The following is a 21,138-nucleotide window of genomic DNA, read 5'->3' as shown; positions in this document are numbered from 1 at the left end:
AAGTTCTGGGCTCGGCGTTTCCTGCACAAAGCAGCAGCTCCCAGCAAGGGTTCAGGGGGAATAAATTGGGAAATTAAGGGGGGGTTAAAAAGCAAACGATTGTCTGAGGAAATGGCCTGGATAACTGGAGCTCTGGAATTAGGGCCGCAGGGATGATTTGTGTGCCCTGCAAAGGGAAACGCTGCAGAGGGAGGGCTGGGAAGCCGTGCTCCCTGCTCAGGGTGTTCAGGATATTCCAGATATTCAATGTATTCAGAATATTCAACATATTCAGTATGTTCAGTGTATTAAATATATTCAATATCCTCCCAAACTCCCCCAAACCTGAAGGTTTAATTCCCCAGTTCCCCAAACGTGAAGGTTTAATTCCCAAATCTCCCCAAACCTGAAGGTTCAATTCCCTAATGAACGAGGTGGGGCTGCCCCACTGCCCAAAGCTGGGGAACACCCCCAGTCCCAGCCCCCAGAATGGCTGGAACTGAGATTTGGGGTGAGCAGCAGCACCCAGCACCCAGAATTCAGAGATTTGGGGTGACCAGCAGCACCCAGCACCCAGAACTGAGAGATTTGGGGTGAGCAGCAGCTCCCAGCACCCAGAATTCCCAGATTTGGGGTGACCAGCAGCACCCAGCACCCAGAATTCAGAGATTTGGGGTGAGCAGCAGCACCCAGCACCCAGAACTGAGAGATTTCCAGTGACCAGCAGCACCCAGCACCCAGATTTAGATGTTTGACATGACCAGCAGCACCCAGCACCCGGAATTCAGAGGTTTGGGGTGACCAGCAGCTCCCAGATGGATTTCAGCCGTCATCCCCGCTGCCCCCAGAATGGAATCCCAGCTGGGAGGGAATTCTGGAATTCTCCACCTGTCCCCTCGGGGTGGGAGGCAGCTGTGCCACCCTGCCCGGGCTGGGAGAATCCCAAAATATCCCCCCGCAGCCCTGGCAACCCCAAACATGTTTACAGCCCCCCCCCCCCCGAGCTGCCCAGAGAGATTTTGGGCACCCTCCTCGCTGCCCTCAGCCGCTTTTCCTGCATGGAAACGGGAAAAGAGGGGAAAAGGAGGAAAAGGGGGGGAAAGGGAGGAAAAAAGGGAGGAAAAAAGGGAGGAAAGGGGGGGAAGGAGGGGAAAAGGAGGAAAAATAGAGGAAAAGGGGGAAAAGGGAGGAAAAGGGGGAAATGAGGAAAAAAGGAGGAAAAAGGAGAAAAGCAGGAAAAAAGGAGGGAAAAGGTGGGGAAAAGGAGGAAAAAAGGAGGAGAAAAGGAGGAGAAAAGGAGGAAAAGGGGGGAGAAAAGGAGGAAAAAGGAAGAAAAAGGAAGGGAAAATGGGGGGGAAAGGAGGAAAAAGGGAGGAAAAAAGAAGGGAAAATGGGGGGAAAGGAGGAAAAAGGGAGGAAACAAGAAGGGAAAAGGGGGGGAAGGAGGAAAAAAGGAGGAAAAAGGGAGGGAAGAGGGGGAAAGAGGAAAAACAGAGGAAGAAAGGAGTAAAAAGGGGTTTAGGGCATAAAAGATGGGGCTGGTGTCAGCTACAGAGGGAAGGAAGCAGCTGCTGGGGCAAACCAAAAAGTCACCCCAGGACATTCCCCCGTGCCAGCCCTGCTGGCCCTGCCCTGGATCCCATCCCAGGACCCCATCCCACCCCGGATCCCAGCCCTGGATCCCCATCCCAGGCCGGATCCCAGCCCTGGATCCCCATCCCTGGATCCCATCCCATCCCAGGACCCCATCCCATCCCGGATCCCAGCCCTGGATCCCCATCCCTGGATCCCATCCCATCCCAGGACCCCATCCCACCCCGGATCCCATCCCAGGACCCCATCCCATCCCGGATCCCAGCCCTGGATCCCCATCCCAGCCCTGCCCCGCTCTGAAGGACGTTCTGGGAGCAGCAGGCTGAGGTCAGGCTGGATCCCCATGAATCACCCGCTCGGAATTACCAGGATTCCAGCATTTCCATATTAACATGAGGAATTGTCGGAATTACCCATAAGCAGCAGGCTGGAACAGCCAGAGGAGGAAGCAGCCACCTTTATATGTCATTTGTGGGAGATTGTGGGAGATTAAATTTAAATACATTGTTGTTTGCCTTAATTGCTTGTTTGAAGCCGATTTTAGGGCTGTGTGATTGAAGGGCTCACTCCATTAAGCGCTCAAACACAGCTAATACATTTTATAAATGGCCTGCACAATTTCACAGGCAAAGAAGTTTCAGATAAAAAGCAGCCTCCCAAAAAAAAAAAAAAGACAAAAAAGAAAAGGCACAAGGAGGAAATTCACCTGCAAGAGGGGAGGGGAAGGGTCTGGGTAAGGCTCCTGTCACAATGACCAGAAAGCTGGGAAACCCTAAATATGTGTTTTTAACTCAGAGCAATTCCATCATCCCCAGAGTCCAGCAGATCCCACTAATTCCAGCAGCAATTCCATCACCCATCATTAAAAACCCTAAATAGGTGTTTTTAAATCAGCAGGAATTCCATCACCCTCCAGTGTCCAGCAGATCCCACAAAACCAGCAGCAATTCCATCATCCCCCAGTTCCTCCCAGTACCAAGGGCCAGGGAGCCCCTGAGCTCAGCTTTGGGACGGCGCCGATTTCCCAGGAAAGGGAAGGAAAAGGGGTGGGAGCAGCGTTTTCCAGGAAAGGGAAGGAAAAGGAGACGGGAAGGTGAGGCCGGAGGAGGAAGAGCCTCCCGCACCCCTCATCCCCCTCCCTCAGCCCAGGAAGCTCCGCAGCCTCCAGGGAGGAGGAATTCCCACAAGGAACCCATCCCAAAATAGCGTTTTGGGGAGCATCTCCCGTCACCTGTCACATTCCCAGCTGCTCCAGAGGGGGAACTCGGAGCCCCGGGCCCCGGAGGGGACAGGACGGGGGCACAGGAGCCAGCCCAGCCCGGCCTGGGGGGCTCTGCTGGGAGCTGAGCTCAGGGCCAGGGTCTGCACCCTGCAGAGCCCGGGGGCTGCTCTCCCCCCTGGGGCTGCTCTCCCCCCTGGGGCTGCTCTGCCCCAGGAGCCCCTGGAACGGCGGCTCGGAGCGCTCGGGCTCCGGGATCAACCGGCCCCAGCCCCGTTACACCAAAATCCCAGTAACCACAAAGCCAAAACAGCCAAAATCCCATTAACTTCAAAGCCAAAACAGCCAGAATCCCATTAACTCCAAAGCCAAAGGAGCCAAAATCCCATTAAACCCTAAAGCCAAAACAGCCAAAATCCCATTAAACCCCAAAGCCAAAATGCCATTAACCCCAAAGCCAAAACGCCATTAACCCCAAAGCCAAAGCAGCTGAAGCCCAGCAGAGCTGAGGCCGAAGCCCAGCACACCCCAAATCCCAGCAGACCCCAGCCCAGCAGACCCCAAACCCCAGCAGACCCCAAACCCCAGCAGACCCCAAACCCCAGCAGACCCCCTGCCCCATCAGACCCCAACCCCAGCAGACCCCAGCCCCATCAGACCCCAACCCCAGCAGACCCCAAACAAGCCCCAGCCCCAGCAGACCCCAAACAAGCCCCAGCAGGCCCCAGGGAGGCCCAGCCCCGCCGGCCGTACCTGTCCGCAGCCCGGGGCGCCGCACACGAAGGGCCGGTCGTCACCCATCCTGCAGCAGCCTGGGGAGCAGAGAAGGGAGAGAAATCCTTAAACAGCCCCAAAACCCCCCAGGCACCAGCGGGGGATGGGAATTATCCCGGTTCAGGGTCTGGGAGGGACCTGGGTGGGTTTCACAGCTGGGAAGGTGTGGGAGCTCCCCTGGGCTCCAGCATCGCCCAGAGGTGTCCTGCGGCTCGGTGTCACCTCCTGCAGGGTGTCACCTCATCCCTGCTCAGGGTTTGGGGTCAGGGAACACGCCGAGCCCCGCGGGGACCCTCAGAGCCGGCCCTGGAGCAGCCCAGGAGTCCCCCCCGCACAAACAAACCAGCAGGGACCGTGGCAATCCGCGGGAAACAAAGTGCGAGCGAGCAGCCATCAAATAAATCCACGGCCTCTCTCTGCACCGTTATATTTTCAATGGGAGAGAACTAAAATTTGTCATTTAATTAATTAAGGGATTATAGGAGTGGTGCTCCGTTTTACAAGGCAATAATCGGGCTCCCCAGTGGGTAAACTACAAGGCTGATGGCAGGGGCAGTTTATCACGGATTACAGCCAAGGATAACAAAACACTCACTCCTATTATGCTACAAGTGAAGCTGCTCTCATTAATAAAAAATAAGAGTAAATAAAGTAAAACCCTCCCCCCCACAGCCTCAAAGTCGAGCAGCAGCGGTTCCCCCACGCACAGGAGTTTGTGTGTTCACAGGGGGTCACAGAGCTGTGCTGAGCCCTCGGGGGCTGCTCGGGGGCTCCAGCACCTCCTGCTCCCCGGCAGGGCTGGAATGCCAGCAGGACCCGGGCTGGGTATTTTTAGGAGCTCCAGGAATGCGGCAGGGGAGCGGCAGGAGCTTCTGCTCCCCGGACAGGAATGATGAGCTGCTCAGAGTGAGCAGAATTGGTGATTTTCTGCTGTGGGAGGTGAATTCCTTCCCACAGCCACGGCAGCAAGACCCCAGGGCTGACAGGAGAGGAGCTGGGATCCCACAAAGAAAGAGAGGAGCTGGGATCCCACAAAGAGAGGAGCTGGGATCCCAGAAATAGAGGAGCTGGGATCCCACAAACAAAGAGAGGAGCTGGGATCCCACAAAGAGAGGAGCTGGGATCCCACAAACAAAGAGAGCAGCTGAGATCCCACAAAGAGAGGAGCTGGGATCCCACAAACAAAGAGAGGAGCTGGGATCCCACAAAGAGAGGAGCTGGGATCCCACAAACAAACAGAGGAGCTGGGATCCCACAAACAGAGGAGCTGGGATCCCACAAACAGAGGAGCTGGGATCCCACAAACAAAGAGAGCAGCTGAGATCCCACAAAGCAGAGGCAGAGAGCCCCGGCGCTGGGCTGGATTTGGATTTATGGAGCCAAACTCTGGGGGCTGTGCAAACAGAAATGGGGATAAATGTCCCTGTCACCAACAGGAACGGGAATAAATGTCCCTGTCACCAGTGGCACGGGCTGGCAGCCAAAGCCCTGCCCGGCCCAGGGGGAACAAGGGCACCCAAACATCAGGAACAGCCCCAGAAATCCCAAAAGTGACACAGGAGGTGGCAGAGCAGGGGAGCCTTGAGGTGACACCACAGCTCTGGAGGGACTCAGCTGCTCCTGGATGCCCCGGGAGGATCCTCTCGTTCCCAAAGCAGGATCCAGCTGCTCCTGGCTGCCCCAGGAGGATCCTCTCATTCCCAAAAATGGATTTAACTGATCCCCCCGTTCCCAAAACAGGATCCAGCTGATCCTGGCTGCCCCAAGAGGATCCTCTCATTCCCAAAGACGGATTTAACTGATCCCCCCGTTCCCAAAGCAGGATCCAGCTGCTCCAGGCTGCCCCAGGAAGATCCTCCTGTTCCCAAAGCAGGATCCAGCTGATCCTGGCTGTCCCAGAAGGATCCCCCCGTTCCCAAAGCAAGATCCAGCCGCTCCCGGCTGCAGGACACACACGCGTGTGCTCAGATTTATGTCACGTTTAGCCGGGATAAATTCCCTCCATAAATCCTGTCCTTAGGAAGGGCCCAGGCAGGAGCTGATTGGGCACTGGGAGCTGGCCCTGTCCCTGTGCCCACGGTGACACCGGGCAGTGACACCAGGCAGTGACACCGGGCAGTGACACCGGGCAGTGACACCGGCAGTGACACCGGGCTGGCCCTGTCCCTGTGCCCGCGGTGACACCGGCAGTGACACCGGGCAGTGACACTGGGCAGTGACACCGGGCAGTGACACTGGGCAGTGACACCGGGCAGTGACACCGGCAGTGACACCGGCAGTGACACCGGGCTGGCCCTGTCCCTGTGCCCGCGGTGACACCGGGCAGTGACACCGGGCAGTGACACCGGCAGTGACACCGGCAGTGACACCGGGCTGGCCCCGTCCCTGTGCCCGCGGTGACACCGGGGCTGGCTGGCACTGTCACCTCCCCAGACGGGGTGGCACGGGGCACACCCAGTGCGGGCTGGCCTCGCACGGCCTGTGCCAAGCACATTTCTCTCCCTCTCGGGATTCTTTACAGAGGTGCACAGAGAGACATGGAAGAGAAAACAATTTCTATTTCTGCTCCTTGTTTTTCCTCTGTAAAATGTGTTTGGAGAATTATTTCCCTGGGGTGTTGCTTGGTTGGATTCTGGTGAGGATTGTTTGAGCCTGGTGGCCAATCCAATCCAATCCAATCCAATCCAATCCAATCCAATCCAATCCAATCCAATCCAACCCAATCCAATCCAACCCCACTGGGGCTGGGCTCTCAGAGAGGGGCACGAGTTGTGTGAGAGTTAGAGTCAGAGAAAGTAGTATGCAGTTTTAGTATCCTCCTTTTATACAGTATATTAATGAATTTTAGCATAGTTATAATAAAGAAATAATCCAGCCTTCTGAACCGAGTCAGACACCGTCATCTCTTCCCGTTGGGTTCACCTCGTGTACAGTAACATCCCGGCACCGGGAAGCTCCCACGGGATGCTCAGAGAAGGAGCTGAGCCGGGAGCGTCAGGGTTTGGCAGTCCCGGTCTCTCGTGGCTGGCCACACTCAGGAGTGACTGTCTGCGCCACAAATCCCCGTGAGAACAGCACACAACAACAGCAATTCACCTTTCCCTCTGCGGAAGGAACTGCCCAGACCTCGGCCCCGCTGGGCGCCGGGCACGGAGCTGGAAATGCTCTAAAATTAAAGTTCTATTGTTGTCCTGGCGCGTGACCCCGCCGCAGGAACGCTGCTGCTGCTGCCCGACACCTGCACCGGGCACTGCAGGGTGGGCAGGGGGCACTGCAGGATGGGCAGGGGGCACTGCAGGATGGGCAGGGGGCACTGGGATGCGCTGGGAATTGTACTGGGAATGTACTGGGAATTGTACTGGGAATTGTACTGGGAATGTACTGGGAATGTACTGGGAATGTACTGGGAATGTAATGGGAACGGCACTGGGAATGTACTGGGAATGTACTGGGAACTGCACTGGGAATGTACTGGGAATGCACTGGGAATACACTGGGAATACACTGGGAATGCACTGGGAATACACCGGGAACTGCACTGGGAATTGCACTGGGAATGTACTGGGAATTGCACTGGGAATACACTGGGAACGGCACTGGGAATTGCACTGGGAATGCTGCAGGCCACAAAAAACACTGGTGGGGGTGTGCAGACACTGTTCTGTGCCAGCACAGATCTCTCTCCAGCTGGGATCTCTCTCCAGGACAGATCCTTCTCCAGCTGGGATCCCTGTTCCAGCTGGGATCTCTCTCCAGCACGGATCCCTTTTCCAGCTGGGATCCCTGTTCCAGCACAGATCCCTCTCCAGCTGGGATCTCTCTCCAGGACAGATCCCTCTCCAGCTGGAATCCCTCTCCAGCACGGATCCCTCTCCAGCTGGGATCCCTTTTCCAGCAGGGATCCCTGTTCCAGCAGGGATCCCTCTCCAGCACCCTCTCCCCCACCAGCACCCGCACAGCTCTGGGTTATGCCCACAAACCACGAGGACAAACTCCACATTAACATGACCACAAAACTGAAGCCGAGGGCTGCACGAGCGTGAACAAACCCGGCAGGGCTGCGAGAGCCTCTCCTAAAATAGGCTGAGCCTGGGGAGGCACCGAGCCAGGCTGCTGGCATGGGCTGGGCTGGGCCCGACTGCGGGAGAGGGGCACGGGGAAGGGGCAGGGGCAGGCAGGGCCCAGCCAGGCCGGGCAGCAGCTCCTGGGGCCGGGCAGCAGCTCCTGGAGCCAGGCAGGAGCTCCTGGAGCCGGGCAGCAGCTCCTGGGGCCGGGCAGGAGCCCCTGGGGCCGGGCAGGAGCCCCTGGAGCCGGGCAGGAGCCCCTGGAGCCGGGCAGCAGCTCCTGGGGCCGGGCAGCAGCTCCTGGGGCCGGGCAGGAGCTCCTGGGGCCGGGCAGCAGCTCCTGGAGCCGGGCAGCAGCTCCTGGAGCCGGGCAGGAGCCAGGCACGGCTCCCGAGGCTCCGCAGCCCATCCCCAGGAACTGCTGCAGAGCAGGAGAGCAGCCAGGCAGGACAGAGAAGGGGCTGGCACGAAGGCTGCCCGCTTTTTGGGGCAGGTTGTGGATAAAAACCCAGGATGGGGCTGATTATCAGTGCCCAGCCAGTGGCCAGCCCAGCCCAGCCCCACGGGGTTAATTCTGAGTCCAGCCTGCGGCCAGCAGAGCCCCATGGGGCTAATTCAGAGCTCACACAGTGGCCAGCTCAGCTCTGTGGGGTTAATTAATTCTGAGCCCAGCCAGTGGCCAGCCCAGCCCAGCTCCATGGGGTTAACTCTCGGCCTGGCCAGCCCAGCTCCACAGGGTTAATTCTGAGCCCAGCCCAGCTCTGTGGGGTTAATTCTGAGCTCAGTGAGTGGCCAGCCCAGCCCGGCTCTGTGGGGTTAACCCTCAGCCAGCCCAGCTCTGTGGGGTTAACTCTTGCCCATCCCAGCCCAGCTCTGTGGGGTTAACCCTCAGCCAGCCCAGCCCAGCTCCTCTGGGCAGCTCTGCCAGCCCGGGAGCCGTGCCAGGAGCACAAACAAACCCATTCAAACACAAACGGCAAGGAACCAGATTATTATGGATGGCTGCAGATCGGGGCTGGGGCAGCCTCTGGCTTCCAGGAGAACACACAAACCCCCCGTGCCAGCCCCGAATCGCTCTGGGGGAGCACAGGGAGGGGAGGCAGCGCCCGCTGCCATTTCCAGCCCAGGAGAAGGAAGCGCAGGGCTGCGTCCCCCTCGGCTGTGTCCCCAGGCTGTGTCCCTGCACTGTCCCCAAGCTGTGTCCCCAGGCTGTGTCCCCAGGCTGTGTCCCTGGACTGTCCCCGGGCTGTGTCCCCAGGCTGTGACCCCCGGGCTGTGTCCCCAGGCTGTGTCCCTGCACTGTCCCCGGGCTGTGTCCCTGCACTGTCCCCAGGCTGTGTCCCTGGACTGTCCCCAGGCTGTGTCCCTGGACTGTCCCCAGGCTGTGATTCCAGGCTGTGACCCCCGGGCTGTGTCCCTGGACTGTCCCCAAGCTGTGTCCCCAGGCTGTGTCCCTGCACTGCTGTGCCCCCCAGGCTGTGTCCCTGCACTGTCCCCAAGCTGTGTCCCCAGGCTGTGTCCCTGCACTGCTGTGCCCCCCAGGCTGTGTCCCTGCACTGTCCCCGGGCTGTGTCCCCAGGCTGTGATTCCAGGCTGTGACCCCCGGGCTGTGTCCCCGGACTGTCCCCAGGCTGTGTCCCTGGACTGTCCCCGGGCTGTGTCCCCCAGGCTGTGTCCCCAGGCTGTGTCCCTGCACTGCTGTGCCCCCCAGGCTGTGTCCCTGCACTGTCCCCGGGCTGTGACCCCAGGCTGTGTCCCTGCACTGTCCCCAGGCTGTGTCCCTGCACTGTCCCCGGGCTGTGACCCCGCACTGCTGTGCCCCCCAGGCTCTCCAGAAGAACCGAGATTTCCCCTGAAAAGGCGAGGAAGGAAGCAGAGCGCTCCGAGCCTGGCCAGGAAAGGCTCCCGTGGTTTTCCTGAGGCCACTCGTGGAGCTTCCCGAGCCTGGGGCCAGCAGGGCCACCCAGGAGGGCAGGGACAGAGCCCTGTCCTGGCCAGGGCTGCTGGCTGTCCCTGCCCGTGCCAGCCCGGGTGACTGCAAGCACCACCAGCCATCCTCACCTGAGGGAGCAACCTACAGCTCCTCCTGCAAATAAACCAGGGGAAAGTGGGAGTGGGGTCCCACCTGCTCCAAAAAACCCAGGGAAGAGCAGCAGTGGGGTCCCAGCTGCTCCAAAAAACCCAGGGAACAGCAGGAGTGGGGTCCCAGCTGCTCTGTGGAGCTGGGCTGGCTCCTCACCCCAGCTGCTGTGGGACTCGGGGTGACCTGGGGCTGCACACTTTAGGCTCAGGGCCGCTCCCAGGGCGGCTTCGATCCTTCAGGGTGCCCGGAGCTGCACAAACCGGGCCAGGGCTGCTGCCAGCGCTGCTCCTCCTGTGCCCCAGAGCTGTTTGGAGCTGCTCACACCAGGCTGAGGGCTCCTCCTGTGCCCCAGAGCTGTTTGGAGCTGTTCAGACCAGGCTGAGGGCTCCTCCTGTCCCCCAGAGCTGTTTGGAGCTGTTCAGACCAGGCTGAGGGCTCCTCCTGTGCCCCAGAGCTGTTTGGAGCTGTTCAGACCAGGCTGAGGGCTCCTCCTGTCCCCCAGAGCTGTTTGGAGCTGTTCAGACCAGGCTGAGGGCTCCTCCTGTGCCCCAGAGCTGTTTGGAGCTGTTCAGACCAGGCTGAGGGTTCCTCCTGTGCCCCAGAGCTGTTTGGAGCTGTTCAGACCAGGCTGAGGGTTCCTCCTGTGCCCCAGAGCTGTTTGGAGCTGCTCACACTGGGCTGAGGGTTCCTCCTGTGCCCCAGAGCTGTTTGGAGCTGCTCACACCAGGCCAGGGCTGCTGCCAGCGCTGCTCCTGTCCCTGCACACACCAGACTCTCAGACTGGAGCTGCTGCCAGCGCTGCTCCTGCCCCTCGGGGTGCCCGCAGCTCCCTCTGCCTCTCCCCACCCGGATCCACCCATGGAAATTGCGAAAGACTTTCAGTTTTGCAGGGAGAGGCCCCCCCGGGCGGCTCTTGCGCCTAAACTCACATTTTCAGGTTATTTTGGGGTGTGAGGGAAGGAGGGAGAGTGTTTGCTTTTGTAACCAGAAAGCTGCAAGAGCTTCAAATTGCCGTGTGAGAAAGGAGGCCAAGAGCCAGCTCTAAAACCTGCTCCGGAGGCACAACTCCCTCACGCTCCGTGGGCTCGACAAAGCAAAGCAAACCCAACTGTATAAACTGGAATATTGGCAGGGAATTCGCTGGAAACAAATCCCCCCCAGCCACGGGGTGTTTAACCAGAAACCTCAGCCAAGCCCCAGCAGCTCCCTGGGGCTGGGCCTTTCTGGCTGTTGGGGCTCCAGAGGATCCCCAAAAGCCAAAACTTCACGGCCTCAGGGGTGTTGGAGATGTGCAAAACTCCTCATTTCTGGCTGGAAGTGCCTTGGAGCAGCCTTGGGCAGCTCCGTTCCTGCCAGAGCCTCTCCTCTGCCCCTCGGGGGTCCCACGGGGGTCCCGGACCGGGGCTGTGGGAAAAGGCTCCAGCTGCTGGGGACGGGGCATTGTCACCTCCTGTCACCTCAGAGCAAAGCCCTGACCTCGGCCAGAGCACCCAGACAGGGACAGGGACATTGTCACCATTCTGTCACCGCCAGGCAAAGCCCTGACCTCGGCCAGAGCACCCAGACAGGGATTCGGGAGCGTCTGGCCCCTTGGTGGGATCACCTCCAGGAGCTCGTGGCAACTTCCAGGAGCTCGTGGCAAACTCCAGGAGCTTGTGGCAACCTCCAGGAGCTCCAAGTGGCCTCCAGAGCTCATGGCAACCTCCCAGAGCTTGTGGCAACTCCAGGAGCTCGTGGCAAACTCCAGGAGCTCCGAGCAGCTCCAGGGAATTCTGAGTGGCCCCAGGGAACTCGTGGTAACCTCCAGGGAACTCGTGGCCACCTCCAGGAGCTCGTGGCCATCTCCAGAGCTCCAAATCACCTCCAGGAGCTCATGGCAACCTCCCAAGCTCATGGCAACCTCCATGAGCTCATGGCAACCTCCAGAGCTCCGAGCAGCCCCAGGGAGCTCCGAGCAGCCCCAGGGAGCTCGTGGCTACCTCTAGGGAGCTTGTGGCCACCTCCAGGAGCTTGTAGCCATCTCCAGGAACTCGTGGCCATCTCCAGAGCTCCAAATCACCTCCAGGGAGCTCATGGCCATCTCCAGGAGCTCCAAATCAACTCCAGGAGCTCGTGGCAACCTCCCAAGCTCATGGCAACCTCCAGGAGGTCATGACAACCTCCAGAGTTCTAAGCAGCCCCAGGGAGCTCTGAGCAGCCCCAGGGAGCTCGTGGCTATCTCCAGGGAGCTCCAAGCAGCTCCAGGGAGTTCTGAGTGGCCCCAGGGAACTCGTGGCAACCTCCAGGAGCTCGTGGCCATCTCCAGAGCTCCAAATCACCTCCAGGAGCTCGTGGCAACCTCCAGAGCTCCAAGCAGCCCCAGGGAGCTCCAAGCAGCCCCAGGGAGCTCTGAGCAGCCCCAGGGAGCTCGTGGCTATCTCCAGGAGCCCTGACCCCTGTCAGAGCAGAGCTCTGCCCGCCCCAGGGGCACGACCCGTGCCTGGCCCCGGCACAAACGCAGCCCCAAGCCCAAAGCTGTGCAGGAAAAGCCGAGGAGGCGCGGGCAGGGCAGAGGCTGCGGCAGGAGCGGCTCTGGGGCGATCCATCCCGGCCGTGCCGAGATCTACGGCGGCGCAGGGCAATAACTCAGCTTTACGGGAGGAAGGGGAGGCCTCGGAGCGCCGCTGCTCCTCGCCCGCCCCGTAATTACCCCGCAGCCGCCGCAGTATTTTACCTCGGAAATGCCTGAGTGACCCAGAAACTGGAGTCCCATTTCCTGAAATTATTTCACCACTTCAGAGCCCTTGTTTCAATGAAAGCTGCTGCAAACGAGGCATGAGAGCCCCGAGCTGAGCTGGAACATATTTTCCCCGCCGACATGTGTGGATGGTTTGAAGGGAAGAGCAAAGTCAGGGCTGCGAGGAGCGGGAGAGCCAGGGCTGAGAACGAGTGCCTCGACAAAACCTGCCCGTGAACCCAAATAACGGGGCCAGGGAGCCCCACACCGCCCTCCTGTGCCACAAAAACCTCCTGTGGCCCCGGTATTATCCCAGCCCACCCTCCTTCAGCTCTCGGGGGGGTTTAGGGTGCTGCTGTTTGATGCACGAGCCCTAAAAACCTGAGGGGAGAGAGAAATGCTGCGGGCAGAAGGGATTGCAGAGAGGGCCTGAAGAAATGGAGTGCAGAAATGGAGTGCAGAAATGGAGTGCAGAAAAAGGAGTGCAGAAATGGAGTGCAGAAAAAGGAGTGCAGAAATGGAGTGCAGAAATGGAGTGCAGAAATGGAGTGCAGAAATGGAGTGCAGAAAAAGGAGTGCAGAAATGGAGTGCAGAAAAAGGAGTGCAGAAAAAGGAGTGCAGAAATGGAGTGCAGAAATGGAGTGCAGAAATGGAGTGCAGAAAAAGGAGTGCAGAAATGGAGTGCAGAAATGGATTGTAGAAAAAGGAGTGCAGAAAAAGGAGTGCAGAAATGGATGCCAAAAAAAAAAAAAGAAAAGAGAAAACAAAGGAAAGGTGAGGGACAACCCCAGGGAAGGGGGAGCATCCATTGGGAATTCCTCAGCACCTCCAGCGTTTCCCCCCTGGCTGCAGTTTGGGAAATCTGGCCTCGGTTTGCAGAGCCAGGAATGGGGGGGAAAAAAAGAGGGGAAAGGAAAAGAAGGGGGAAAAGAAAGAAGGGGGGGGGAAAAGAAGGAGGAAAAAAAGGAGGGAAAAAAAAGAAGGAGGAAAAAAAGGGGGGAAAAAAAAGATGGAAGAAAAAAAAAGGGGGGGAGAAAGAAGGGGGAAAAACTAAAAAGAAAGAAAAAGAAGGCCCCAAGAAAGTCGGAGGATAAATAAACCCAAGCAGAGGCACAGCAGCAGCACGTGGGACGCGGCAGAAAACGAGTCCAAAGGCAAAGGCAAAGGCAGAGCTCCTTCCCTGACACACAGAACGGCACCGTGGGCACGGGGCCTGGCACGGGGACCCTTCCAGCCCCAGGACCCTTCCAGCCAGGGACCCTTCCAGCCCCGGGACCCTTCCAGCCTGGGGCAGGGACCCTTCCATCCCCGGGACCCTTCCAGCCCCGGGACCCTTCCAGCCCGGGGACCCTTCCAGCCCCGGGACCCTTCCAGCCCCGGGACCCTTCCAGCCCGGGGACCCTTCCAGCCCCGGGACCCTTCCAGCCCCGGGACCCTTCCAGCCCGGGGCAGGGACCCTTCCAGCCCCGGGACCCTCCCAGCCCCGGGACCCTTCCAGCCCCGGGACCCTTCCAGCCCCGGGACCCTTCCATTCCGGGGACCCTTCCATCCCCGGGACCCTTCCAGCCCCGGGACCCTTCCAGCCCGGGGACCCTTCCATCCCCGGGACCCTTCCAGCCCCGGGACCCTTCCAGCCCCGGGACCCTTCCAGCCTGGGGACCCTTCCAGCCCCGGCCCGGAGTGGCCCCACCACGGCTCCAGCCCCACCGCCCTTCCAGGGTTATTCCTTCTCTTCCCCAGGACCAGCAGCTCCCAGGGTTATTCCCCAGGATGTCTGAGCAGCTCTCAGGGTTTTTCCTTCCCCTCCTCATCACCAGCAGCTCCCAGGGTTATTCCTTCTTCTCCCCATGATCTGCAGCTCCCAACGTTATTCCCAGGACATTCCAGCAGCTCCCAGGGTTATTCCCCAGAACATTTGAGCAGCTCCCAGCATTATTCCTTCCCCTCTCCAGGACCTGCAGCTCCCAGGGTTATTCTTTCCCCTCCTCATCACCAGCAGCTCCCAGAGTTACTCCCCAGGACGTTCCAGAAGCTCCCAGGGTTATTCCCTCTCCTTCTAAGGACTAGCAGCTCCCAGGGTTATCCCCCAGGACATTCCAGCAGCTCCCAGGGTTATTCCTTCTCTTCCCCAGGACCAGCAGCTCCCAGGGTTACTCTTTCCCCTCCTCATCACCAGCAGCTCCCAGGGTTATTCCCCAGGCCGTTCCAGCAGCTCCCAGGGTTATTCCCCAGGCCGTTCCAGCAGCTCCCAGGGTTATTCCCCAGGACATTTGAGCAGCTCCCAGGGTTACTCCCCAGGACCAGCAGCTCCCAGGGTTATTCCCCAGGACATTCCAGCAGCTCCTGGGGTTATTCCTTCTCTTCCCCAGGACCAGCAGCTCCCAGGGTTACTCCCCAGGCCGTTCCCCTCCTCAGCAGGACACCACAGCCCCAGCCGGTTCCTCTCTCGAGTTCCCCATTCCCAGCACGAGGGGGATTCCCACCCCACATCCCCTGGAATCCTCACGGGGGTTTGGGAGGAATCGGGAATTGCGGCAGGGATGGGGAGCTGGAATTGCCTTTTGGCCGCTCCCGGCAGGGACCCCCGGCCTGCCCCGAGCAGGGAGGCTCCGGTGGGCGCTCCGGTGGGCTCAGCCCTGCCGGGGAAACGGGAGAGCCCCGGGGAATGGGGAACCCCGAGAAAGCAGAAACAAAACAGGAACGCACCCAGAGACCAGCCACAGGAATCTGGGCAGGGAGGCTCGGCATTCCCAAAGTTTGTGTGCAAAGCCCGGAAGTTCTCCTGCTGCTGCTCCCAGAGATGCAGGAAAACACAGACAAACCCCGGGAAAAGGCTGAGATTCCCGCTGGAACAACCCCCGGGTGTCCCACGGCTCAGCAGCACCCCAAAACCAGGAACTTTCCACAGGAACAGGCCGGGTTTGGGGTTCCCAGAGCAGACAGGCCGGTGGGAGAGCGACTGCGCCCCGAAACCCACCCGGGCACAGCAGCAGGGCCAAAACCCCGCGGGGAGCGGTGCCAGAGAGACCCCCAGAACACAGATCCAGCACAGAGACCCTTCCCCAGCACAGAGACCCTTCCCCAGCACAGAGACCCTTCCCCAGCACAGAGACCCCAGCACAGAGACCCCGGCACAGAGACCCTTCCCCAGCACAGAGACCCTTCCCCAGCACAGAGACCCCAGCACAGAGACCCTTCCCCAGAACAGAGACCCTTCCCCAGCACAGAGACCCTTCCCCAGCACAGAGACCCTGTACCCAAAACAGAGACCCTGTACCCAGCACAGAGACCCCTCCCCAGCACAGAGACCCCCAGCACAGAGACCCTTCCCCAGCACAGAGACCCTGTACCCAAAACAGAGACCCCCAGAACAGAGACCCCCAACACAGAGACCCTGTACCTCCTCAGCCCCCCTGAGCCCCCGGCCCCACACCGGGGTCCCCTCATCCCCCAGCCCCATTTCGGGGCTCCCCTCAGCCCCCCTGAGCCCCCAGCCTCATTCCGCGCTCCCCTCAGACCTGAACTCCCCCAGCCCCATTCCTGTCTCCCCCCAGTCCCATTCCCGTCTCCCCTCACCCCCAGCCCCATCTCTGTCTCCCCCCAGCCCCATCTCTGGCTCCCCTCGCCCCCAGCCCCATTCCTGTCTCCCCCCAGCCCCATCTCTGGCTCCCCTCGCCCCCAGCCCCATTCCTGTCTCACCCCCAGCCCCATTCCTGTCCCCCCCAGCCCCATTCCTGTCTCACCCCCAGCCCCATTCCTGTCCCCCCCAGCCCCATTCCCGGCTCCCCCCAGCCCCATTCCCGGCTCCCCCCAGCCCCATTCCCGGCTCCCCTCAGCCCCATTCCTGTCTCCCCCCCGCCCCATCCCGTCCCCCCCGCCCCGCCCGGGCCCCTCAGCGCTCCCGGGCCCGCCCCGTGGGCGGGGCTTTCCCGCCGAGCGGCGCCCCCCTCGCCCGCCATTGGCCGCCGGGCCCGCCGCTCAGGGGCGGCGCGCGCCGCGATTGGCCGAGGAGCGCCGTCGCTCAGCGCGGGGGCGGGGCGGGCGGAGCCAGGGCCGCACGAAAACTCGGGGAGAGTTGTGGGGGGAGGGGCCGGCCGGGGCTCCCGCCGCCCCCGGGGCCGCCCCGCCGCTGCCGCCGCCGCCCCGCCCGGGGCCGCCCCGCCGCTCCCGCCGCCGCCGGTACCTGAGGGAGCCGCGCCGGGCCCGCCGCCGCCGCCGCTCGCGCTGGGGCCGCCGCCGCCCCCCCGCCCCGCGCGCCCGGCTCTCGCGAGAGCCGCGCGCAGCTAACGGCGCCGCGGCCAATGGGGGCCCCGGGGCGGGGCCGCGGCGGGAGGGGCGGGGCTGCCGCGCGGAGTGGGCGTGGTCTGAGACAGGCCCCGCCCCGGGGGCCCCGCGGGGACGAGACCGGGACAGGCACGGGACAGGCACGGGACAGGCACGGGATGGACCGGGATAGAGCCGGGACAGGCCAGGGATAGAGCCGGGATAGAGCCGGGATAGGCCAGGGATGGACCGGGATGGGCACGGGACAGACCGGGATAGGCACGGAATAGACACGGAATAGACCGGGATAGACCCGGAATAGACCGGGATAGGCACGGAATAGACCGGGATATGCACGGGTTAGACCAGGATAGACCGGGATAGCACGGGATAGGCACGGGGCAGCCTGGGACAGACCCAGGATAGCCCTGGGGGGGGTCCCTCTCTCAGCCGCTCCATGTGCGCATGCGCCGCCGGGGCTGTGGCGCCCCCTGCCGGACCGGAGGACTCGGAGCGGGCCGGGGGGCGGGGCCTGGGCGGGGGGCGGGGCCGCGCGCGCCCTCTGGCGGGAACGCGGGACAGCGCAGGTGAGCGCACCTGGGGGGGGGGGGCACCGTGTCCCCAAAGTGTCCCCAAGGTGTCCCCAGGTGTTCCCATGGTGTCCCCAAGTGTCCCCAAGGTGCCCCCCTATGTCCCCAGGTGTCCCAAGGTGTTCCCAAGGTGTCCCCAGGTGTCCCCAGGTGTTCCCATGGTGTCCCCAAGTGTCCCCAGGTGTTCCCATGGTGTCCCAAGGTGTCCTCAAGTGTCCCCAAGGTGTCCCTAAGGTGTCCCCAGGTGCCCCCCGATGTTCCCAGGTGTCCCCAAGGTGTCCTCAAGGTGTCCTCATGGTGTCCCCAGGTGTCCCCAAGGTGTCCCCAGGTGTCCCCGTGTCCCGTTTGTCCCCACGGGGAGAGCAGCCGCGGGAAGGTTTCCATGGCAACAGGCGGGTTAATATGAAAAAAAAAACCCAAAACCAGAACAAACCAAACCAAAAACCACCAAAACCACCCCAAATCCCCGATCAGCCGCGCGGGGCAGCGGCGCCATTTCCACTGCGGAGAGAAAAAGGAACCGCGGAAAGGCGGGAGGGGGAGGGGCTCCCCTCCCCCCATCCCCTCCCCCCCTCCCCTCCCCCTCCCCAGGGCCCTCCTCGGCACGGGACGGGACCGGGAACCTGAGGAAGAGGAGGGAGAGGCAGCCCCGGGAGGAAGGACGGGCCCGAGGAGGGAGAAATCCCTTTTTGCCCCTTCCCCCCCCCCTTTTTTCCCCCTTTTTTTTCCCATTTTTCCCGTTTCCCCCCTTTTTTCTCCTATTTTTCCATTTTTTCCCCTTTCCCCCCTTTTCTTTCCCCTTATTTTCCCCCTTTTCCCACTTCCCCTCTTTTTTCCCTATTTTTCCCTTTTTTCCCCCCTCTTTTCCCATTCCCCCCTTTTCTCCCCTATTTTCCCCTTTTCTCCCCCTTTTTTCACCCTTTCCCCCCATTTTTCCCCCATCTTCCCCCCTCTTTTTCCTCCTTCCTCCCTTCCCACCCCTCAAACCCCAAAAATCCCCCCAGAACCCAAATTTCCCCCCACCAAAATCCCAAATACCCCCTCAAAATCCAGGTTTTCCCCCCAAAATACCGATTTCCCCCCAAAATACCGATTTTCCCCCAAAATCCCAATTCCCTCCTCCCCAAAAAAATTTGGGATAATCCCAAATATCCCCCCAAAATCCCAATTCCCTCCCCCAAATCCCGTTTTCCCCCAATAAAATCCCAATTTCTCCCCCAAAATCCCAATTTTCGCCCCCAAAACTCCAATTTCTGCCCCTGAAATCCCGATTTTTCCCCCCAAAAATCCCGATTTTTCTGCCTGCTTTCCCCTCTCCCGAGCAGGAGGTGAAGCCTCCGCCGAGCCCGGCCCGGCCTCCGATCCATCATTTTTATTTCCTGCTCTAAGTGACAAATTGTTCCGTATTTTACACCGATCCCTCCAGGCACGGGGGCTGCGCATGGCATTTTTCCCTTTTTTTTTCCCCCTTTTTCCTCTTTTTTTTTTTTTCGGTTCAACCTCGGAAAGAAAATAAGGAAAAAAAAAATATATATAGCCATAAAAAGCGAATAATAAAATAAAAAATCCCCGTTAAAACAACCCAAAAGCAGCGCCGCGCTGGTAATGAGCACCGCAGAGAGGCTCCATAAACCGCCGGGCAGAATTCCCCACCCCAAAATCCCCTTTTATTGCCTCAAAACCGCCGGGGCAGAATTCCCCACCCCAAAATCCCCTTTTATTGCCTCAAAACCGCCGGGGCAGAATTCCCCACCCCAAAATCCCCTTTTATTGCCTCAAAACCGCCGGGGCAGAATTCTGCCGCCCCCGGCAGGTGCAGACACCCCAAAAAACCAATTTATTCCCCCAGAAAGCGGCGGTGCTGCAGCTGGAAAAAGGGAAAAAATCATCATTTTTATAAAATCTGATTTTTTCTCCGTTTTTCCCATGCGAAGCTCGGGCTCTGCTGCTGAAAATCGCCGTTTCCAGCGGGATTTGAATTGTCTGGAAAAGGTCAGGAAATGTTCCTTCCCCCGGGCTCCATCCCGCTTTATTTATTCCTCCCGGGAGGAGCCGCCGCTGCTGCAGAAATCCGCTGCTTTGGGGAAAAACCCATAAAATTCAAAATAAATGGTAAAAAAACCCGATTTTCTCCCTTTTTCTGGCTGCTGAAATCCGCTGCTTTGGGGGAAAATCCATAAAATTCAAAATAAATGGTAAAAAATCCCGATTTTCTCCCCTTTTCTGGCTGCTGAAATCCGCTGCTTTGGGGGAAAAATCCACAAAATTCTCAGAGAACCCAAAGAAACCGAACTCGGGAAAACCGAACCGGGAGAACCGAACCGGGAAGAACCGAACCGGGAGAACCGAACCGGGAAAACCGAACCCGGGAAATCCAAACCCGGGAAGAACCGAACCGGGAAGAACCGAACCGGGAGAACCGAACCCGAGGCCGCTGCAATGCGCGGAGCGGCCGCCAGGGGGGGAGATGGCAGCGCCGAGCGGCTGCGGCCCAAAATCCCCGAAATCCCCCCAAAAAAACCCGAAATCTCACAAAATCTCAAATCCCACAAAAACCCCCAAATCTCCCAAAAACCCCGAAATTCCCCCAAATCCCCGTAATCCCCCCAAAATCCCGAAATCCTCCAAAACCCCGAAATCCCCCCCAAAAACCCCAAATCCCCCAAATCCCCCCAAAACCCCGAAATCCTCCAAAACCCCGAAATCCCCCCCAAAAACCCCAAATCCCCTAAAAACCTCGAAATCCCCCAAAACGGGGCACCCCCGGCCGCAGCAGAGACCCCCGGAGGGATCCGGGAGGGATTTGGGGTTTGAGGAAGGGATTTGAGGTTGAGGGCGGATTTGGGGTTGAGGGCGGATTTGGGGTTGAGGGCGGATTTGGGGTTTGAGGAAGGATTTGGGGTTGAGGAAGGATTTGGGGGTTTGAGGGCGGATTTGGGGTTTGAGGAAGGATTTGGGGTTTGAGGAAGGATTTAGGGGTTGAGGGCAGATTTGGGGTCAGGAGCGAGCAGTGCAGGGGGTTCGGGACTGGAACCAAAGGGTAAAATCGAGCCTTGGAAAGGTAAAACTGAGCCTTGGAAGGATAAAATGGGGATAAAGCCCAGCCTGGGCTCGCTGATAAGGATCAGTGATAAGGATCAATGACAAGGATCCTGACAAGGATCAATGATAAGGATCACTGATAAGGATCCCGATAAGGATCAATGACAAGGCTCAGTGACAAGGATCAGTGATAAGGATCAATGACAAGGATCCTGACAAGGATCAATTCTAAGGATCAGTTACAGGGATCACTGACAAGGCTCCTGATAAGGCTCATTGATAAGGGCCGGCTGAGATAACAAATCCCCAGGAGCATTAAATCAATCCCGGCTCAGAGATTATTTTCCATAATCCATTTTTTTCCATAATCCATTATTTTCCATAATCCATTTTTTTCCATAATCCATTATTTTCCACGATTCCATTTTTCACAGCTCTGGCCCGGCAGGACCGGGAGTGCGGCTCAAAAACACCCCAAAAAAGGGGAAACCCCAAATCCCGGGAGCGGGGGCCGAAGGCACCGGCCCGGCCCGGCCGGGCGGCCTCGCGCCGGGCAATTAGCGCGGATAATTCCAGATTTGGGCTTTGATTTCATCGCCTTTCGCAAGCTTTAATTGGCAGCGCGTGAGCGTTAATTGGCGGCGCTGTCAGCCCCGTCACGGGGTGACGCAAACGCGGCTTTGGGGTTAATCCCGCGGGAATCGGGCCAAGGGAGCTGCCTGGGGAGGGAAAACCCCAAATCCCCAAACCCCCAGAATGCCGAAATCCCAAAACCCCAAAACCCCAAAATCCCCAAAGTCCCAAACCCCCAAAT

The 21,138-nt window shown here is 59.6% G+C and overlaps 1 protein-coding gene across 6 annotated transcripts in view; it reads right to left on the bottom strand.

The window, feature by feature from the left end:
• Positions 1–16,722, bottom strand: part of LOC100219141 (cyclic AMP-dependent transcription factor ATF-7-like) — a 48,493-nt gene extending 31,771 nt beyond the window's left edge. For all 6 annotated transcript variants that reach the window (XM_072919647.1, XM_072919651.1, XM_072919650.1 and 3 more), the window contains exons 1-2: positions 16,613–16,722; positions 3,545–3,603 (exon numbers count right to left, since the gene is read on the bottom strand). In XM_072919647.1, coding sequence (XP_072775748.1) covers positions 3,545–3,592 — 48 coding nt within the window. In that variant the 5' untranslated portion in view covers positions 3,593–3,603; positions 16,613–16,722. The remainder of the gene's footprint in view (positions 1–3,544; positions 3,604–16,612) is intronic.
• Between the last annotated feature and the right edge of the window lie 4,416 nt (positions 16,723–21,138).

The sequence above is a fragment of the Taeniopygia guttata genome, chromosome 29 (assembly GCF_048771995.1).
Source record: "Taeniopygia guttata chromosome 29, bTaeGut7.mat, whole genome shotgun sequence".
Lineage (NCBI taxonomy): Eukaryota > Metazoa > Chordata > Aves > Passeriformes > Estrildidae > Taeniopygia > Taeniopygia guttata.
Note: the sequence above shows the minus strand (reverse complement) of the source record. Positions and strands in the feature narration are given on the sequence as shown.